At 42.3% G+C, this 20,347-nt stretch overlaps 1 protein-coding gene across 1 annotated transcript in view; it reads right to left on the reverse strand.

Annotated features, from left to right (window-relative positions):
- Window positions 1-11,230: 11,230 nt before the first annotated feature.
- The window catches only part of LOC133529336 (ubiquitin carboxyl-terminal hydrolase 32), a 110,050-nt gene continuing 100,933 nt past the window's right edge, over window positions 11,231-20,347 (reverse strand). The window contains exons 33-34 of the mRNA XM_061867032.1: window positions 17,828-18,000; window positions 11,231-12,564 (exon numbers count right to left, since the gene is read on the reverse strand). Of these exons, the coding sequence (XP_061723016.1) occupies window positions 12,465-12,564; window positions 17,828-18,000 (273 nt within the window). The 3' untranslated portion in view covers window positions 11,231-12,464. The remainder of the gene's footprint in view (window positions 12,565-17,827; window positions 18,001-20,347) is intronic.

A 20,347-nucleotide genomic window follows, 5' to 3' on the forward strand; every position in this document is an offset into this window, starting at 1 on the left:
TCGGTTTTAACCAATTTTTGAGGAGAGCAAGAAAACGTAATTTTGTAGGTATTTCCTCTAAAATATATCATCTGTTTATGCCATTGTACTAAGGGCGATAATATTCAGTTTAAGCAGAGCTTACTTTTTGATATTTTTAGATATTAAACTTTGTACAGGCAAAAATAGTTTTCTGTGTAGATTACTGCCCGAAAATCTCAGAAGCATTCTACACAAATTCAAGTATCTCTTGTTTAGCTTTGAAATAGCAAGCACTTTATCTTCTTAAATACTTCACATATTTGGTTCTTCACTCAATAACTTTTCCAATTTTCATGCCACTCTGAAGAAAACGGTATCAAATGAAAGCTAACCGTAAAACATATTTTTATTTTTCTTATTAGACACTGTTTGACAAAAATCATTTGAAAAAAATTCCTTGTCTTTTAAAAAACTGCCATCCTCTGACCTTCTGATACATGTGAATTGGTACCTATTTCATTGAATTTATTACATTCTAGAAATTATTATGTGACATGATGACAACATTCCTTCAGCAAACCCGTTTTAAGTCCTCGTGGATGGGTGGTGCAGGATCATGCTTACGAACTTTACTGTTCTTATAGTCCCACAGACGTGTTCGATAGGAATGAGGCTGGTACGTGGTGAGAGCTCGTGAGTCCATAAAAATCTCACACAGGTCGACCTAGTCCCAAATTCAGAAAAAACTTGTGCTTGGGGTATTAGGCGACGATACTTGTATAGATAAATTTATACTTAGGTGCATAGATAACATCCATAACTCGGGAACAAATATTCGTGATGAACAAACAAATAATTGCCCATACCGGGACTTCAACCTGGGACCTCTTGCTTTGTAAGCAGGGTCACTACCGTCTAGGCTAGGAGACAGTTGAATTAGACTTTAATTGATCGGTTTTATATTATTTTTATGGAGCTCCCGATATTATTAAAACAATATAAAAGGTAATCATGGTTTATATCCCGGTCAACTTAAGTCTAGTGAAACTAACCGTGACCGTTAAATTGCTTATATCGGAAGTTTCGTAGTAATAATATAATTAGATCTCTCCATTCCGTATTACCTATTTTTTATATAGCCGTATCGATCTAAAACTTTGCTTAGGTATATATTGTTTACCTTTACCATCGATGAAAATACAATAGAAATAGAGGTATACCTAATAAAGGTAATCGGTGGATCTATTCGGTTGCTATTTTTTTTTTCATAATCCATAACTCCCGCGGGAACAATATAGGCCTTTGTCCTTCAGTACGCCAGCATGAAATAAGATCTTTTTCGAGCAAGTGTGATGAAAATGCAAATTATACATAATGTATGTGATGTGTACCTATGTGAAACACCATGGATTACCGTGTTGCAAATTGCCTCCAGCATGGAACTTTTCATCAAAGTAATTGTTTACCTACCTGTCTTGATCTACCCAAAACGCTTAAGTACAAGTGGATCAGGAGGACGAAGATTTACTTCCCAGCATTCAGCGGAGAGAAGTAGGCTACGGACCGAAGAACGATGGATAGGCTTGACTTATTCGGTCAATTTTTATCCCTAGGTACCTAATAAGACATTGTTTGTAGATTTACATAATTATTATTATGTTAATTATTAAAAAGTTGAAATAAAATATACGCTTTTTTTAATTGATCGTTCGCTACATTACAATATTTTTTCAGGTCTTGGAAGTAGGTATCCAATATAAACAATACAGTTGGTATTTTGTTTTGTAATATAAGTATAGTTTATCTATGTGTACAAAAATTATGTGCACTCAAAAACAACTCAGCAAGATGTATCCTGTAGAATACTTTACTTGCCTCTGTGCCGCCGCTTCTCGAAGCTCATTATGATATGTTACGCTCTTCATGCTTGCTTTGCACTGGCCACGTAAAGTGGTAAGTAGATATGCAACGAGCGATCTAAGATGATGGGATTACATCTTAGCCGAGATGACCATAGTTTGCTACGATAACGAAACGCTTTCCGTTCTCTTTCTCTTCCATTTTAGTGAGATAGAGATACATAGCTACGTCAGCACAAACGATTGTCATCTTGAGTAGGCCCCCAGTTCAGTTTTTGATGCGTGCTGAAACTGTTGAAAAAATATCGGACTTCAGGTAGGCATCGGGTAATATTAGTAGGTACTCAGCTATTTGACCATTATTAAGGGTTTTGCTGTACATATTGGCATGGCATCCACGTTAATGTAAAGTTTATTGCTTGTTCGATACTCTAAAACTTCTCTTTTACTCATTGGCCTCGTACCTATAGCTTGAACAAATAAAGTAGCGGTCTTTATACGCCGGAAGATCCCACATGCACTGTACTTCGTAATTTGATGATTACCACCCAGGTCTGCCAACATGCGAAAAGAATTTAACTATGAAAGTAGTGAGCTAACTTTCAGAATTGTCAAGTGTCACGTTGCGCAATACACTCGCATATTAACGTAAAACGTATCGTCAGTAGTTTGCTCGATTAACTTTTTACATGACAAGTGTCAAACTGAATGTCATCCGAGTCTAGTTACTTTGGAATAATCGTATCTCACCCAATTGTGACATTTTTTTCTTCATAATCAACGTTCTTAAAGAGGTTTTATCTTCATCGTCTTTGGTGATGTTTTGATTCGATGTTCATTTGAATATCACCCTTAATACTTTATCAATTAGGTCAATATTAATTTGTGTTGTATTTCTACTATTTTTAATACGAGGGCTTGTAAACATTTTAACATGTTTATGATACTACTGCTTACTGCTGATGATGGCTCCACAACGAGTAGTAGATAGGAAAAATCAATGATATCATTATAAAATAGAAAATGAAACAGTCATTCTATTATGCAGATTGATTAGTTAAATACTTGAACGGCACTTATAAAATTAGAATAAATAAATGTCACTTATAAATTTAATTTAATGAATTTCTTGAATGTATAAGTTTACTTCTGCTCGATATTGTCTGGACCGTATAAGTCATATCTAGCACAGATGAAATCAACAATCAGCTACTAAAAGTTTGAGCTCACTCAATACCATATTTAACAAATTTACATGCCTACATTTTTTTCATCATTTCGCTTCGGTATAATGTGCAAAACACGTTTATTAGTTTTTTAAATAGACCATAATAAAATTAACGTTAAATAAAAATATTTGATGACCGGTTTATTGATTGAACATGAACTAAAAAACTTAGTTCTCTCTCCTTATCGTTAAGAAGGTGGCAGAAAAAATCATAGACCTCTACGAAGATGGGAAGACGACTTCAAAGCTCTTGCTGGTGCCACTTGGCGGAGGAAAGCCCATGGTCGGGAACTTTGGAGAAACTTGGGGGAGGCCTATGCTGGAAAGCAAGACAATCTCGACTCCGATGTCTGAAACTGAGCATTGATATATAATAATAGTTTTTAAACTAATGATAAGTGAAACTAGGAAATAAGATGTTTATTATATTTTCTAAACTAGTTAATAAGATTGTTAAATAAAGGCTTATTGAATTGAATTGAATTGAATTGAATCGTTAAGAAGAGATTATCGTCAGTGTACTCGTACTAATATTAGTTTAGTACCTATTTTACCTCAATCCCAGGACAATGCCACTTAAATATGTTCATAAATCTTAGTGGGAATTGTCTCAGGATGTAGGTTGCACTTATAATTTAAAAACCAATAAGTATCCTCTTTTTTTAACATCTGCCTATGTCTGCTTTTTTCCAAAAATAAGAGGAAACGAGCTTTTGTGGTTCGCCGGAACGATATACCTAATATTTGTTACTCTCGACTTTCGGAGACACTCGGTTAAACTCGTTTGCATGTATGTTAAAAAGATAGCAATATTTGCCGTTGTATCTTGTAGATATATTCAATTTAACCGGTTAATTTCTTTCCACAAACACAAAATAAAACTAATTTGCCATAAACTGGTACCTCATTAGAATAGTTCTTTAACCGGTAACCGCAAGCGGAAACGAAAACCTTTTCGTTCCCGAGTAATTGTACAAAAACGGTTTAAAAAATAAAACGGTTTGCGATCCCTTATAAATACGATACGAAACGTAAACGTGAGCGACACTTTGAGTAAACGTACTTATAATTTACACTCGCTCTTTGAGTTTCCAAAACGTCCCGCTTGGTGCGCTGTTCAAAATCCCATACAAAATGAGACTTAACCTAAACGCGAAAGTTACGTTACGCTATCGAATGGAAGTTACACTAGAGGTACAGTTTGTTAAACTGTGAATATCGTTTGTAATACTAGAGGTTAAAGCAGTCACATTTAATAGTTATTTACACCTTATAAAACAAAGTCCCCCGCCGCGCCTCGTCTGTCTGTATAATTGTGATAAACTCAAAAACTACTGAACGTATTTTCATATGGTTTTCACCTATCAATAGAGTGATTCTTGAGGAAGGACAGGTGTATAAATTAAATAATTTGTTAAGGTTTTTCACTATCCGTGTGAAGGGCGGGTCGCTAATTCAACGCGATTCGCACATTGCAACCGGATCTGTCACGATAAGAGGCGGAACATTTCATTCGGGCAAATTTACTAATAGACTTATTTACAGGTCAGCATCAAATAGATATGGACGGCCAAAATGGCATCGTATATGGTACCTAATTCTCCTATGTTACATAAAAATAAGGATGTTCCGATATACCTACTTGGCCACTATAGGTACTTATCAAAGATCATTTGAAATAGAGGTGGATTGTCAAAGAAAACTTTGTAGCCACAGTACATTTACTGCCATCTTAATAATATATAAGTGTGCAGATAACGAAAAACGAATCTTGAAAACGCATTTAATCATGTTTTAATCAACACCCGGCAATCCATCCTGTTTTTTTGTAAAGTCTAACTAACTCTTTAGTAAAAACAACTACCGAAAAACGTTAAGCTCTATGAACACTTGACACTGGCAAAATCATCATAGATTTGATGGAGGCCATATTTTAAAAGAAGAAAGTATGCATTGTGAAATCTATACTTCGTTGACCGCAGAGCGCGGTATCAGTGTGTACGGGGTTTGGGATGGTGTAATAAAAAAGAAGTTTATATAAGAAATTGTTTATTGCACAGGGATAGGTCCTTAAATAACAGGAGACAAGCTCGGTGTACACTAACATACTGTACAACCAACACGAACATAACCACCAAACTGACACTATTATACAGACAAGCGGTTTTAGAACTAGAACCTGGGGTTCCGTAACAATTTGAGGGATTTTTAGAACACAAAGATTCGGAATGTCTAAATCGGTATCCCCCCATTTCGTTGACTTTTGTACACTCAAAAGATTTAATTAGTGATCCATTTCGTACCTTGTCACAATGACAAACAACATGAATGTCACTAGAGACCACATACTATTGTCACTGTGACAAGGTACGAAATGGGTCACTAATTCAATCTTTTGACTGTACAATGTATTACTTCGCTGAATTTTTATTTTGTAGAAACAAATGAAATCATAACAATTCATCACTTTGAAAGAGCCGTAAGCCCTAATTTAAAAGAATACTAAAGAAATAAGTTAATTTACGAAATAAAGATTCTGCGAAGGAAAAACGAAAAATTTATAAACAGCTTTTCTCATATCCTTCACAATCGCAGTACTTACATTAAAACCCGCTTAAGAGGATTCTGACCGGTCTACGTAAAAAAAAGTGTTTTGAGCAGGGACCGGTCCGGTATCCCCTTCGAAGGTTTTGCTTACCAAAGCCGTTGCTAACTAAAACCCTTTCATTTGGCTTTTTAAGCGCTTCATAATACAGGTAAGCTGGTACCCGTTCTTAAGCGCTAACCTCTCGAAGGGGTATCGGTTATAAATTTTAACGCTTATGCCATTGTCAACTTTATTTTTGTAAAAATAGTCAAATATTGCTTATTTATGTTTAAAGTGAAGGACAAAGTGTCTAGCGCGTTGACAGAACAGGTGTCATAATTTTGTGAATGAGGAAGGGGATACCCCTTCATTTTAGCGGTATCTCTGAAAAGGAAACCCCTTCCTAGAGCCAAGTCAAATGAACGGGTAGGCAATTCAAAGGGAAAGCCAATCGTTGGGGTTATTTGATAAACGACTAAGCTATTTAAAGTCTTTTTTTCTGGGAAGGGGTGGACGGGTCCCCGGTTTTGAGTGGAAAAGTGTGCCTTGAAAAAAATCTATTAACAAGTTGATGGAATCGGTGTAAAATGGCGTAGGTATTATCTACGTCAGAAATCATATAACATTTGATCGTATTAAGTGGATTTTATTGTATTTAGTACTTATTTATAACTTATTGGTGCATTTACTATAAAGTTGTATACAATCAGATGGTTATATAATCCAGTGTCTAGTAGCTAAAACATAAGAAAACGCTGCTATAGCTAAACGGTTTACGTGGCAAGGTTTCATAGGTAACAAATTATTTGGACCAACAATTTCAAAATGTTGTTTGTAAGAGTTTGAAACTGATGGCACCTCGTAACATAAGGCATGATTATGAATATTTATATACAATAAATATATTTCCGCACCATATACATCTACTGCCAGTCCACTTTTAGTCCGATCAACTAGAACTTTTACCCAAATAATTAAGCAGAATTTTTCAACATAAAAAAGTGCTCCTAGCTAACAAGACAATAGAAAATACCTTTTGATCTTCACGGATTTCTTTAAATTGGCTTCAGTAGGAGGATATCAGTATATCAACGTCACAGTTAGTTTAGGATGTAGAAATGACCCAATACTATATTTAAAAGCGTTCAGAAGTCAGTAATAATTACAAAAAAGAGAGGTGAATTTTCTCAGCTAGATATCACAACTGTATATTAGAAATAATCCTCGTGCCATTCCTGCCCTCTAAGGCAGTTCACACCGATGTCCCGTTCGCACTGCGGAAATCGTACCTATCAGCAAGGCCCGTAGTTTTCATGCCGTTAACGCAAATGACGTAATTTAACATACAGGGAGTTGTTTTACAATACTACAAATTTAGATAACTTACTTATTGACGGGTATCAAAATAAATATTTGTTACGAGAATAAAAGCTTATTACGCTGTTAAAAATCAAAAATATATATTATTTAATAAATTAATAATCTATTATTTATTTGAGTGACAATAAGATGAAAGTCAGTTAGAAGTTTCTGTACTGATTGTCAAGTATATGTGTAACTTACCTAAAGAGGTTGATAAATGATTAATTATTACGGAAATACGAATTGGAATCATACTCTATGTAGCGTGACGTCATTTTTCTGTCAACGGCATGAAAAGTACGGGCTCTGCCTATCAGTGTAATAACTGCCTAACACGGTGCGTTCGTGAAATGTCTTTTATAATAATATCAAGTAGCTCGAATGTATCTAATATTTACACGCGCCTAATCACTAGAATTCGTTCCGTGGTACAGTCGTACGAGGAAAACTATAAGATGTACAATCAGCAACAAAATTTATCTCAAGGCATACCGATGCCAGCGCCAGAGTATACAAGCACCACCATAAACGTCAGAATCCTTTGTCTATGTACTCTATCATAGAAAAAATGGTCCTTCTAACCAGATACGATTTTATATTATATAGGATTTGAAAGTTTACGATCGTTGTCAGCACTTCTTTATATTTTCGCTGCTAATTGTAGGTACAGTAAAGGTATTAAATATCGATACGGGCAAAGTGACAAAAATATGTACACCTATAGGTCGTGTATACGTATTTTTACATAGGTATTTATAAAGTTTTCCCTTGGACGACGGAACGACATTGTGCCCTAAGCCGTACAAAATAACTAACGATACTGTCTTAACTTAGCAGAAGTATCTGTACACTTTTATTTTTAAAATATGTTATAAGTAATAGTTAGAAATAGCACTTATAAAGAAAATAGCGAAAATGATTACAACAACCATATGATGATTTTACGATTTTTTTTTATCAAACAAACATACGGCCCGCCTTATAGTAAGCAGTCTCCGTAGCCTATGTACGCCTGCAACTCCAGAGGAATTACATGCGCTTTGCCGACCCTAAACCCGCCCCCCCCCTCGTTGAGCTCTGGCAACCTTATCAGTAGGATTACATATTTGAAACAGCAAAATCAACAGATAACCTTACTCAGCATATAAAATAGTTCTACTTCTGTTACATTACATAATCTGTATCTTTAGGTATTTAAATTAAAGTAAACAAATAATTTGTACATTTCCGGGTAGTCATAACATTTATTGGTTAACCAACCAAATGCAAAATCGCTTGGATGTGTCACTGAACGACCTGACTTTAACCTACATTATTTGATCATGTAATGTTTTCAACTACCCTCAACTGTCTTAAGGAGCCATTTGAGGGTAGATTTTGTTTTTTTATTTAAATACCTAAAGAGTTATAGATAGGTACGTACAAACAACCCTTTGACCACCTAAGTTGGTAACAGAGGCGGTCCGCTTCTGTTCCCAACTTTGGCTCACGAAAAGTTCAACCTATAAGGGGATGAAAATGGGGTTGAAAGTTTTAAATGAATTAACTAGCACAGATACTTCTCCTAAGAAGGTTTGAGCCCCTCTTGCCGAACAAAGCTCCTGCTAAAACAATATTAATAATTAATAATTTTATGACGAAAACTTAAACCGCCGATAACATATTTAATATAAACATTACATATACTTACATGCGTGTTGTATAAGATATTGGGTATTTATTGTATCTATATTTATGACTATACACAACTCAATTTCTAAAAGCATAATACAATGTAGATTTATATGGTGGTAAACAAGTATACGAAACGTGCATTTTAGCTTGCAACTCTAATGCCACATGCGTGTTGTCACTCCTTTATAAGTATATATCAGTCAGTATTTGCTTTTTGAGTAAAATGAGCAGAATATTTTTTTTTGACATAAATATAGATACAATGAGACCACTATGACTAACCTACAGATAATCGATTAAAAAATAGATCAATGAGTAAATATAGCACATCACATTATTATATTACATCACATCAGTCTCCATTACTATTAAAAAAATAACCAGGCGCGGGCCCGAGCGAATATTATATTTTATCACATAAATAAAATCTAAATTACATCACTTTTGGTACAGCTATTCTATAGCGAAATGGCTCGACTTTACTTAAACTTTTTGCAGTAGTTATATGACAATTGACAATTTGTCATAAATTGTTGGGTGTTATAGCGTTGTTTAATGATCTAACAAGGAAAGGTACCCAACTGTCCGGTTCCGATTTGATTTATATTTATATATGTTATAGAGTACTCTAAAATAACGGACACGTATTTTTTTTTAGCTGCCCAAACTCAACCTATTGGGAGAAATTGTCCTCCAAAGTGCTAAAAAGTTACTAAATCTTGTAACTCCTATAGAAAGTGATGCTCAAGCAACTTGCTAGTTAATGGCTTGTTTGAGTATATGTTTGAGAACAGGAAAAAATAATGTACACGTGTTTTGTTATATCTGCTTAAACTCAAGTTTTCCTAAAAAACACCCGTCTTTATGTGTAATTTTAGCGATAAGATATTATAAAACTTCGAATGTCGATTTTTTTTAGGAAAAATAAGTTTTAGCCGATATAACAAAACACGTGCTAATAATTTTTTGCTGCTTTCAAACATATACTCAAACCAGCCATAAACTAGCAAGTTGCTTGAGCATCAATTTCTATAGGAATTAGAAGATTTAGTAACTTTTTAGTACTTTGGAGGACAATTTCTCCCAATAGGTTGAGTTTGGGCAGCTAAAAAAAAATACGTGTCCGTTAATTTAGAGTACTCTATAACATATATAAATATAAATCAAATCGGAACCGGACAGTTGGGTACCTTTCCTTGTAAGTGTGAAGGTACAATGCCAAAAAGAAATTATATTCTTGATCAAAGTTTAGAGATAATTTTAGTGACAATTGTCATCTGACACTTTTTTTATTCTTCATTGTACATTCGATTATACGATTCTTATTTATTAAGGTCGATGAGCAAGTCTGGATAAATTGTCATTGTCAGATGACAAGTGTCACATTGGTGACATATTTGCAATATACATACATTACACCGTTTTTAGGACTGCAAAAAGGTTAATAAAGTATATTTTTGACTTAGCTGTTCCCTTAAACTCAGCGCAATTTTTGGTATAAATTGAAGCTTTGTACCAAGCGGAAATAATATTAAAATACTATAACGAGCCTTCGAATGACGAAGGAATGTATCAACTTTAGACAACAAGCCAGCTTTAACATAAACTGCGGCGAATACAACAGAATCAATAACAATTTTGAGAGAGACCATACATAAATTAAATTTTATTTATACTTCTACTCTATAGAAGAAGATTCAACCAACTTGACAATTGTCAGCTGACAATAACAAGTTCATGTTCATTTATGGGTCGGTAAGTGACAACGGTTGGACTAGCAATGTACGGCGAATTGTCATTGTCAAGTGACAACCGTCAGCATGGTGAAACAGAGGCCTGCAATCTTCTCAATATAATAAAATTTGTCAGAGATAGATTGAATCAAAGATAAACAAATTTTGTTATTTTTTCACAGCATACTTTGAAATTAGCCCTTTTCAACTATTTCAGGGTGTAGTGTATAGTTTTCAGTGTTAATTTATGTATTAAGTCCCTCCTTCCTGTAATAACCCAAGGTTAAATATAACCTTTAAAAAGTTACAATTAATAAAACCAAAAATATTTTCCATCAAGGAAATTACATACATGATCAATTAAATTTACAAAATAACTATAAAATGCTGCCTGACAAGGTCGAGTCTAAAAATATGGACACGTTCCCAAAAATATCTAACCACGACCATTTACTATAATCCATATTTTTATACTATATTATTTGAAATGTCTATAGAATTAAATCAGAATTATAAATAATAAATATTTCACCATAAATTCCTTAGGCACTGTACAGCAAGATATATTTCAACATGTATTTGAAATATATCCCAATTTAACATAAATTTTATTAGGAACATTACATTTATTCCTTTTTGATATTATAATTACCATTTGACAGTTCAGTTATACCATACCCGAAAGCAAAATGACATGGGTCATATTATTTAAGGGTTTTTTTTGTTCTATAAAGTGATATAAAACTATACACTTTGAGTATTATTTATTTGTATTGTACAGTCGCTAACAGATATATCGGAGCGGCCGAGATGCTTAAAAATATCTGAACACGCACTCGTCGCCTTGATAATAGAGGCGTGTTCAGATATATGTGAGCACGTTGGTCGCTCTGGCGACTGTATGAGTTAGATTTTTATATTGCGGACCAAACTGTCAAAATATGTAGATTATAATAATTATATTGATTAATGATTAGATAATAGTTGTGTTTCACTTGGATTCACTAGAACACGAGTGCTTTGAGTTCTTAGCGCTAATAAGTTGCTTTATATTATGGTAGATGGCGGTAGCAGCAAGTTCATAAACAGCTCATGTTATTCTCCAACAAACGTGTGGCCTTTGCATATCGATGTAAAGAACTGCACATACATTAAAGTACTAATGATTACCCAGGTACTGGCTGTTGTATATATGAAAGTTAATATTTATTTTTCATGTCACAGGACCCTTGAGGCCTACTTGAAATATAATATGTAGAATTTTGAACTACTGTCTATACACGGTGTAACACGAGGAAACCGAAAGATTTTAACCATGCACTTCCGAGGCCAATAAAAAAAATATATAAATGTTACTTGATTTTATGCAAAATTCGCGAAAAAAAATTTTTTTTTATACTTATTTCAATTTTTTGAATGTATTTTTACATAAAAAGTGAATGTTTTTTTTGGAAAATCTGGCACTTAAAATGAATTTTATCGTGAAAACTAGTTTTTGAAAAGTGTTTCTTGTCACTTTTTGACATCTATCAATAAGGTTATTTAGACTATGTCCTATAATGGCATCACCGCCAACAAAAATGCGTTATGCAAATATGCACTAAGTCACAATACGAAGATGTTTTTAATTGGTATTAACTCTGAAACTAGGCGATTACCAGAAACAATTATGAGATATTTTAGTCTTTAAATGTGGTCAGGAATACACTGTTAAGATCTCTCGAGTTACTCGTGTTACACGGTGTATATCACACTGCAAAATTGCATAGCCTCGTGCCGCCCAATGTACACTAGGATGTACACTCCATTTTGATGGAATGTCAAGCTTCATTAAAACAAAGTAGCATTTCATTTGTCTCGTAAAATATTCGAACAAATAAAAATCAACCCAATTAAAAATACAAGTTGATTCAAGCTTCCTTAGATATAATTTTGTATGGTGGGCGGCACGAGGATAGACACATAAAAATTAAATTAATTAATTAAGACGCCTAGCACGTTTTGCTGCGTGTACATGAATTATTGATGAACTCACCGACCAACCGGCACACCGTACATATTTACGATATAACGCACATCTTCCGCAAGTCGTTCTCGTCGGGGTCTAGAGTCTCCGAGTCTTTGATGATGGGCTCTTTGCCTTTGATGTCGGGTAGGTACCTGCAAAATATGCCTGTGTTGCAGCAGTGTTATAAGTTATAACGTTATGAATAATAGGGACCGTGCGCGTTGGAGGGTCTGCCATCTTGTGGCCTGAATCGGAACCATAAACATGCACATGTACATGTCACGTGTTTTCATGTGTATAGTAGGTTCTGCCATCTTGTGGGCTACATCGGAACAAAAAACATCACATTTACGCCTCGCGCCAAAAATCTGACGGCTCCTGTGCTGCCTCCTACAGTTCATGCACGCTCCCTATTGCACGTTTGAAAGTTTTGTTTATCCTTTGGTATTAATTAGGCACTAAAATCTTGTAGACGATACTAAACCTTCAGTTAGAAGTGCAATGTCGCGTTGAAACCATGGAAGTAATTCTGAAGTTTTTTTTTCTACTTAATTATGTACGTTTTTGGTGAAAGTATTGGTCGTTGTCATTTATGTCAGGAACTTCGTGGAGATGTCGAAGGAACTATTCAAAAATTACAGTAACACGATTTGGGCATTTCACGTGCCGCTAGGGTTGAGTGTAGGCCTCGTCTGTGTGCATACCTCTCATAGTACAGGCCCTGGCGCTCGTAGAACAGCAGGTAGGCGCTGGCGGGGTCGATGGGCGGGCGGGGGCCGAGCTCGCGGCACATGGAGTCGTTGTAGCACAGCCACGTGCCGCTAGGGTTGAGTGTAGGCCTCGTCTGTGTGCATACCTCTCATAGTCCAGGCCCTGGCGCTCGTAGAACAGCAGGTAGGCGCTGGCGGGGTCGATGGGCGGGCGGGGGCCGAGCTCGCGGCACATGGAGTCGTTGTAGCACAGCCACGTGCCGCTAGGGTTGAGTGTAGGCCTCGTCTGTGTGCATACCTCTCATAGTCCAGGCCCTGGCGCTCGTAGAACAGCAGGTAGGCGCTGGCGGGGTCGATGGGCGGGCGGGGGCGAGCTCGCGGCACATGGAGTCGTTGTAGCACAGCCACGTGCCGCTAGGGTTGAGTGTAGGCCTCGTCTGTGTGCATACCTCTCATAGTCCAGGCCCTGGCGCTCGTAGAACAGCAGGTAGGCGCTGGCGGGGTCGATGGGCGGGCGGGGGCCGAGCTCGCGGCACATGGAGTCGTTGTAGCACAGCCACGTGCCGCTAGGGTTGAGTGTAGGCCTCGTCTGTGTGCATACCTCTCATAGTCCAGGCCCTGGCGCTCGTAGAACAGCAGGTAGGCGCTGGCGGGGTCGATGGGCGGGCGGGGGCCGAGCTCGCGGCACATGGAGTCGTTGTAGCACAGCCACGTGCCGCTAGGGTTGAGTGTAGGCCTCGTCTGTGTGCATACCTCTCATAGTCCAGGCCCTGGCGCTCGTAGAACAGCAGGTAGGCGCTGGCGGGGTCGATGGGCGGGCGGGGGCCGAGCTCGCGGCACATGGAGTCGTTGTAGCACAGCCACGTGCCGCTAGGGTTGAGTGTAGGCCTCGTCTGTGTGCATACCTCTCATAGTCCAGGCCCTGGCGCTCGTAGAACAGCAGGTAGGCGCTGGCGGGGTCGATGGGCGGGCGGGGGCCGAGCTCGCGGCACATGGAGTCGTTGTAGCACAGCCACGTGCCGCTAGGGTTGAGTGTAGGCCTCGTCTGTGTGCATACCTCTCATAGTCCAGGCCCTGGCGCTCGTAGAACAGCAGGTAGGCGCTGGCGGGGTCGATGGGCGGGCGGGGGCCGAGCTCGCGGCACATGGAGTCGTTGTAGCACAGCCACGTGCCGCTAGGGTTGAGTGTAGGCCTCGTCTGTGTGCATACCTCTCATAGTCCAGGCCCTGGCGCTCGTAGAACAGCAGGTAGGCGCTGGCGGGGTCGATGGGCGGGCGGGGGCCGAGCTCGCGGCACATGGAGTCGTTGTAGCACAGCCACGTGCCGCTAGGGTTGAGTGTAGGCCTCGTCTGTGTGCATACCTCTCATAGTCCAGGCCCTGGCGCTCGTAGAACAGCAGGTAGGCGCTGGCGGGGTCGATGGGCGGGCGGGGGCCGAGCTCGCGGCACATGGAGTCGTTGTAGCACAGCCACGTGCCGCTAGGGTTGAGTGTAGGCCTCGTCTGTGTGCATACCTCTCATAGTCCAGGCCCTGGCGCTCGTAGAACAGCAGGTAGGCGCTGGCGGGGTCGATGGGCGGGCGGGGGCCGAGCTCGCGGCACATGGAGTCGTTGTAGCACAGCCACGTGCCGCTAGGGTTGAGTGTAGGCCTCGTCTGTGTGCATACCTCTCATAGTCCAGGCCCTGGCGCTCGTAGAACAGCAGGTAGGCGCTGGCGGGGTCGATGGGCGGGCGGGGGCCGAGCTCGCGGCACATGGAGTCGTTGTAGCACAGCCACGTGCCGCTAGGGTTGAGTGTAGGCCTCGTCTGTGTGCATACCTCTCATAGTCCAGGCCCTGGCGCTCGTAGAACAGCAGGTAGGCGCTGGCGGGGTCGATGGGCGGGCGGGGGCCGAGCTCGCGGCACATGGAGTCGTTGTAGCACAGCCACGTGCCGCTAGGGTTGAGTGTAGGCCTCGTCTGTGTGCATACCTCTCATAGTCCAGGCCCTGGCGCTCGTAGAACAGCAGGTAGGCGCTGGCGGGGTCGATGGGCGGGCGGGGGCCGAGCTCGCGGCACATGGAGTCGTTGTAGCACAGCCACGTGCCGCTAGGGTTGAGTGTAGGCCTCGTCTGTGTGCATACCTCTCATAGTCCAGGCCCTGGCGCTCGTAGAACAGCAGGTAGGCGCTGGCGGGGTCGATGGGCGGGCGGGGGCCGAGCTCGCGGCACATGGAGTCGTTGTAGCACAGCCACGTGCCGCTAGGGTTGAGTGTAGGCCTCGTCTGTGTGCATACCTCTCATAGTCCAGGCCCTGGCGCTCGTAGAACAGCAGGTAGGCGCTGGCGGGGTCGATGGGCGGGCGGGGGCCGAGCTCGCGGCACATGGAGTCGTTGTAGCACAGCCACGTGCCGCTAGGGTTGAGTGTAGGCCTCGTCTGTGTGCATACCTCTCATAGTCCAGGCCCTGGCGCTCGTAGAACAGCAGGTAGGCGCTGGCGGGGTCGATGGGCGGGCGGGGGCCGAGCTCGCGGCACATGGAGTCGTTGTAGCACAGCCACGTGCCGCTAGGGTTGAGTGTAGGCCTCGTCTGTGTGCATACCTCTCATAGTCCAGGCCCTGGCGCTCGTAGAACAGCAGGTAGGCGCTGGCGGGGTCGATGGGCGGGCGGGGGCCGAGCTCGCGGCACATGGAGTCGTTGTAGCACAGCCACGTGCCGCTAGGGTTGAGTGTAGGCCTCGTCTGTGTGCATACCTCTCATAGTCCAGGCCCTGGCGCTCGTAGAACAGCAGGTAGGCGCTGGCGGGGTCGATGGGCGGGCGGGGGCCGAGCTCGCGGCACATGGAGTCGTTGTAGCACAGCCACGTGCCGCTAGGGTTGAGTGTAGGCCTCGTCTGTGTGCATACCTCTCATAGTCCAGGCCCTGGCGCTCGTAGAACAGCAGGTAGGCGCTGGCGGGGTCGATGGGCGGGCGGGGGCCGAGCTCGCGGCACATGGAGTCGTTGTAGCACAGCCACGTGCCGCTAGGGTTGAGTGTAGGCCTCGTCTGTGTGCATACCTCTCATAGTCCAGGCCCTGGCGCTCGTAGAACAGCAGGTAGGCGCTGGCGGGGTCGATGGGCGGGCGGGGGCCGAGCTCGCGGCACATGGAGTCGTTGTAGCACAGCCACGTGCCGCTAGGGTTGAGTGTAGGCCTCGTCTGTGTGCATACCTCTCATAGTCCAGGCCCTGGCGCTCGTAGAACAGCAGGTAGGCGCTGGCGGGGTCGATGGGCGGGCGGGGGCCGAGCTCGCGGCACATGGAGTCGTTGTAGCACAGCCACGTGCCGCTAGGGTTGAGTGTAGGCCTCGTCTGTGTGCATACCTCTCATAGTCCAGGCCCTGGCGCTCGTAGAACAGCAGGTAGGCGCTGGCGGGGTCGATGGGCGGGCGGGGGCCGAGCTCGCGGCACATGGAGTCGTTGTAGCACAGCCACGTGCCGCTAGGGTTGAGTGTAGGCCTCGTCTGTGTGCATACCTCTCATAGTCCAGGCCCTGGCGCTCGTAGAACAGCAGGTAGGCGCTGGCGGGGTCGATGGACGGGCGGGGGCCGAGCTCGCGGCACATGGAGTCGTTGTAGCACAGCCACGTGCCGCTAGGGTTGAGTGTAGGCCTCGTCTGTGTGCATACCTCTCATAGTCCAGGCCCTGGCGCTCGTAGAACAGCAGGTAGGCGCTGGCGGGGTCGATGGGCGGGCGGGGGCCGAGCTCGCGGCACATGGAGTCGTTGTAGCACAGCCACGTGCCGCTAGGGTTGAGTGTAGGCCTCGTCTGTGTGCATACCTCTCATAGTCCAGGCCCTGGCGCTCGTAGAACAGCAGGTAGGCGCTGGCGGGGTCGATGGGCGGGCGGGGGCCGAGCTCGCGGCACATGGAGTCGTTGTAGCACAGCCACGTGCCGCTAGGGTTGAGTGTAGGCCTCGTCTGTGTGCATACCTCTCATAGTCCAGGCCCTGGCGCTCGTAGAACAGCAGGTAGGCGCTGGCGGGGTCGATGGGCGGGCGGGGGCCGAGCTCGCGGCACATGGAGTCGTTGTAGCACAGCCACGTGCCGCTAGGGTTGAGTGTAGGCCTCGTCTGTGTGCATACCTCTCATAGTCCAGGCCCTGGCGCTCGTAGAACAGCAGGTAGGCGCTGGCGGGGTCGATGGGCGGGCGGGGGCCGAGCTCGCGGCACATGGAGTCGTTGTAGCACAGCCACGTGCCGCTAGGGTTGAGTGTAGGCCTCGTCTGTGTGCATACCTCTCATAGTCCAGGCCCTGGCGCTCGTAGAACAGCAGGTAGGCGCTGGCGGGGTCGATGGACGGGCGGGGGCCGAGCTCGCGGCACATGGAGTCGTTGTAGCACAGCCACGTGCCGCTAGGGTTGAGTGTAGGCCTCGTCTGTGTGCATACCTCTCATAGTCCAGGCCCTGGCGCTCGTAGAACAGCAGGTAGGCGCTGGCGGGGTCGATGGGCGGGCGGGGGCCGAGCTCGCGGCACATGGAGTCGTTGTAGCACAGCCACGTGCCGCTAGGGTTGAGTGTAGGCCTCGTCTGTGTGCATACCTCTCATAGTCCAGGCCCTGGCGCTCGTAGAACAGCAGGTAGGCGCTGGCGGGGTCGATGGGCGGGCGGGGGCCGAGCTCGCGGCACATGGAGTCGTTGTAGCACAGCCACGTGCCGCTAGGGTTGAGTGTAGGCCTCGTCTGTGTGCATACCTCTCATAGTCCAGGCCCTGGCGCTCGTAGAACAGCAGGTAGGCGCTGGCGGGGTCGATGGGCGGGCGGGGGCCGAGCTCGCGGCACATGGAGTCGTTGTAGCACAGCCACGTGCCGCTAGGGTTGCGCGCGTACGCCACGTAGTGCCCGCCGCTCATCTGCCCTGAGTGCGACTGCAAACAAAAGGAACCGTGATGAGTTCTGTCAGTCCATGATAATATGACATGAGGACGGCGTTGTCCCCGTGGTCTCGAGAAGGCTGGCTAAAGTTGACATCAACATCTTCTAGCCGCGCGAGTTTGTCGAACTATCCGCACTTGGTCTTGTTTATAAACTTGAACCTTTTGCGCACTAGGGATGTTACCCTGTCGACACTAACGATATTCGATTGTCGATATTCGTTTCCGCTTACATATACTAATGACTGGATTCCATGTGGATGAGATCCCCAAACCCTCGTCCCGATTGAAATTGCAATGTTTTTTATTTCAATGGCTTCCCGCACTTTTATTCTGCAGAAATGGCGATCCATGGAAAAGATTTTAGGGTTATGCAGCTCGATCCAGTGGTTTGGTCCTGACTCCAGTAAATGCTCAGCCACAGCAGACTTGTTCACCTGACGATTTTTGACAGCTGCGATATGTTCCTTAGCTCTTCCTGCTATGGTGTGCTTTGTTTCCCCGGTATATAAACTACCACAACTGCAATTAATTTTATAAAAGCCAGATAACTGGAAAGGAATAACGTCCTTTGGCGACCTCAGGCGCCCTGCCACTTTGGATAAAAACTGTCTTTATAGAATAGTTTCCAAGTACTGTTCCAACTTAATCCGTTACCCGCATTCCATGCGGCAGAAATGCCGGACAACAAGACGTTTCCCTCTTGCTTTCCGTCTGGGTTGCGAGTTTTTTACCTTATACCCGTTCCTTCTTAGAGCCTCCTGAAAGTGCGACAACCCGTCCGTCATCCAGTTTCGTTTCTATACGTTATCAATGTATAAAAATCGTGAAAGTTTAAATCAGTGTTTCGCTATTATCTATTATTTTGTACCTACCTGTAAATGCAGTGGACTGTACATAAATTACATGATATTAATAGCACCTGTTCAAGGTTTATTGTGACGGACGGTTAACTACGGATCCCTACACTACGCACGGTCCGACTGGCCGGTGTTTTGTTGCTCGTGGTGAATAAAAAATGTATGGAGACCAGTGTGACGAACTTTCTAAAAATTCGTTTATGGAATACACTAACATATCATTACACACATCTTACATTATTACATCTTCAGAAATAAAGATATGGCTTAGATGCTCAATTCTTATGGGTAATAGGGGAAATGTGAACAAAAATAATTTACTTAAATACTTTGAACAGTTAAATTCACTTGCAGTGCATGAAATTATTATTTTCACATTCCCCTATTGTGAGCAAATGTCAGAGGCAGAAAATAACATTAGACATAAGTTGAATATATCTCTATATAATCTTTGTACATATAGTAGTAAGTTTATCATAATTGACACTAACAAATTTGTTAGTAAATACCATATGCCTATGGTGTTTTTGACTAAAGGTAAGTGTTACCTTTCAAATTATTACAAGAGACAAATAGCTTTATCGCTATCCTATTTACTTGACATTTCTGCCAAGAATTTGGCAGACAACTCTGCTCCTATTGAGCAGCCCAGTATGAGCTTGGAATTGGTTCCAGTCATAACCAATGATTTAAACTAGCTGTTAAGACAAAAGATTCTGTCTCTGGCAATTTAGTTTTAAATAAATATAATGAAAAATACTGTAAACATGGAAAGTATATCCACCTGGTGCATCAAAACATTCAATGTATTAGAGGAAAAGATTTACAGATTGAACTTTTTATGAACGATTATTATGTTGATATTTTATGTATTACTGAACATTGGTTAACAAATAATGAATTAATGCCTCAATTTAATAATCATCAGGTGGGAAGTTCGTTCACCAGAATTAGTTCCATACATGGTGGGTCGTTAATTATATTAAATAGTCAGTTAAAATTTAAGGAACGTAAGGATATTGTATCCATGTCTGTTGAACGGACTATAGAACTAAGTGCAGTAGAATTGGAGCAATTTATTGTTGTCTGTGTGTATAGGCCGCCATTAAGTAATTTTGAAATATTTGAAAGTGTAATGGATTCTGTGCTACTTAAAATATCATCTTCGAGTAAGAAATTATTTATATGCGGCGACTTTAATGTAAATATTCTGGAAAATTCAACAATGTCTTGTAGATTGTTGAATCTATTCAAATCTGGTAATCTCAACCACATGTTTATGGAGCCTACTAGAGTGACTGCTACTAGTGCAACCTGTATAGATAATATTTTCACTGATATTGTTCCTATTACTAAAAAAGTTATCAGTAATTTAGAATCAGACCACTTAGGTCAATTAATGGTATTTGAGACATTAAGGAAAAATACTTTGAGAAAACAAATAACTTTTGTACCAGTAACCTCGGACCGCGTAGAAAGAA

The sequence above is a fragment of the Cydia pomonella genome, chromosome 20 (assembly GCF_033807575.1).
Source record: "Cydia pomonella isolate Wapato2018A chromosome 20, ilCydPomo1, whole genome shotgun sequence".
NCBI classification, from domain to species: Eukaryota; Metazoa; Arthropoda; class Insecta; order Lepidoptera; family Tortricidae; genus Cydia; species Cydia pomonella.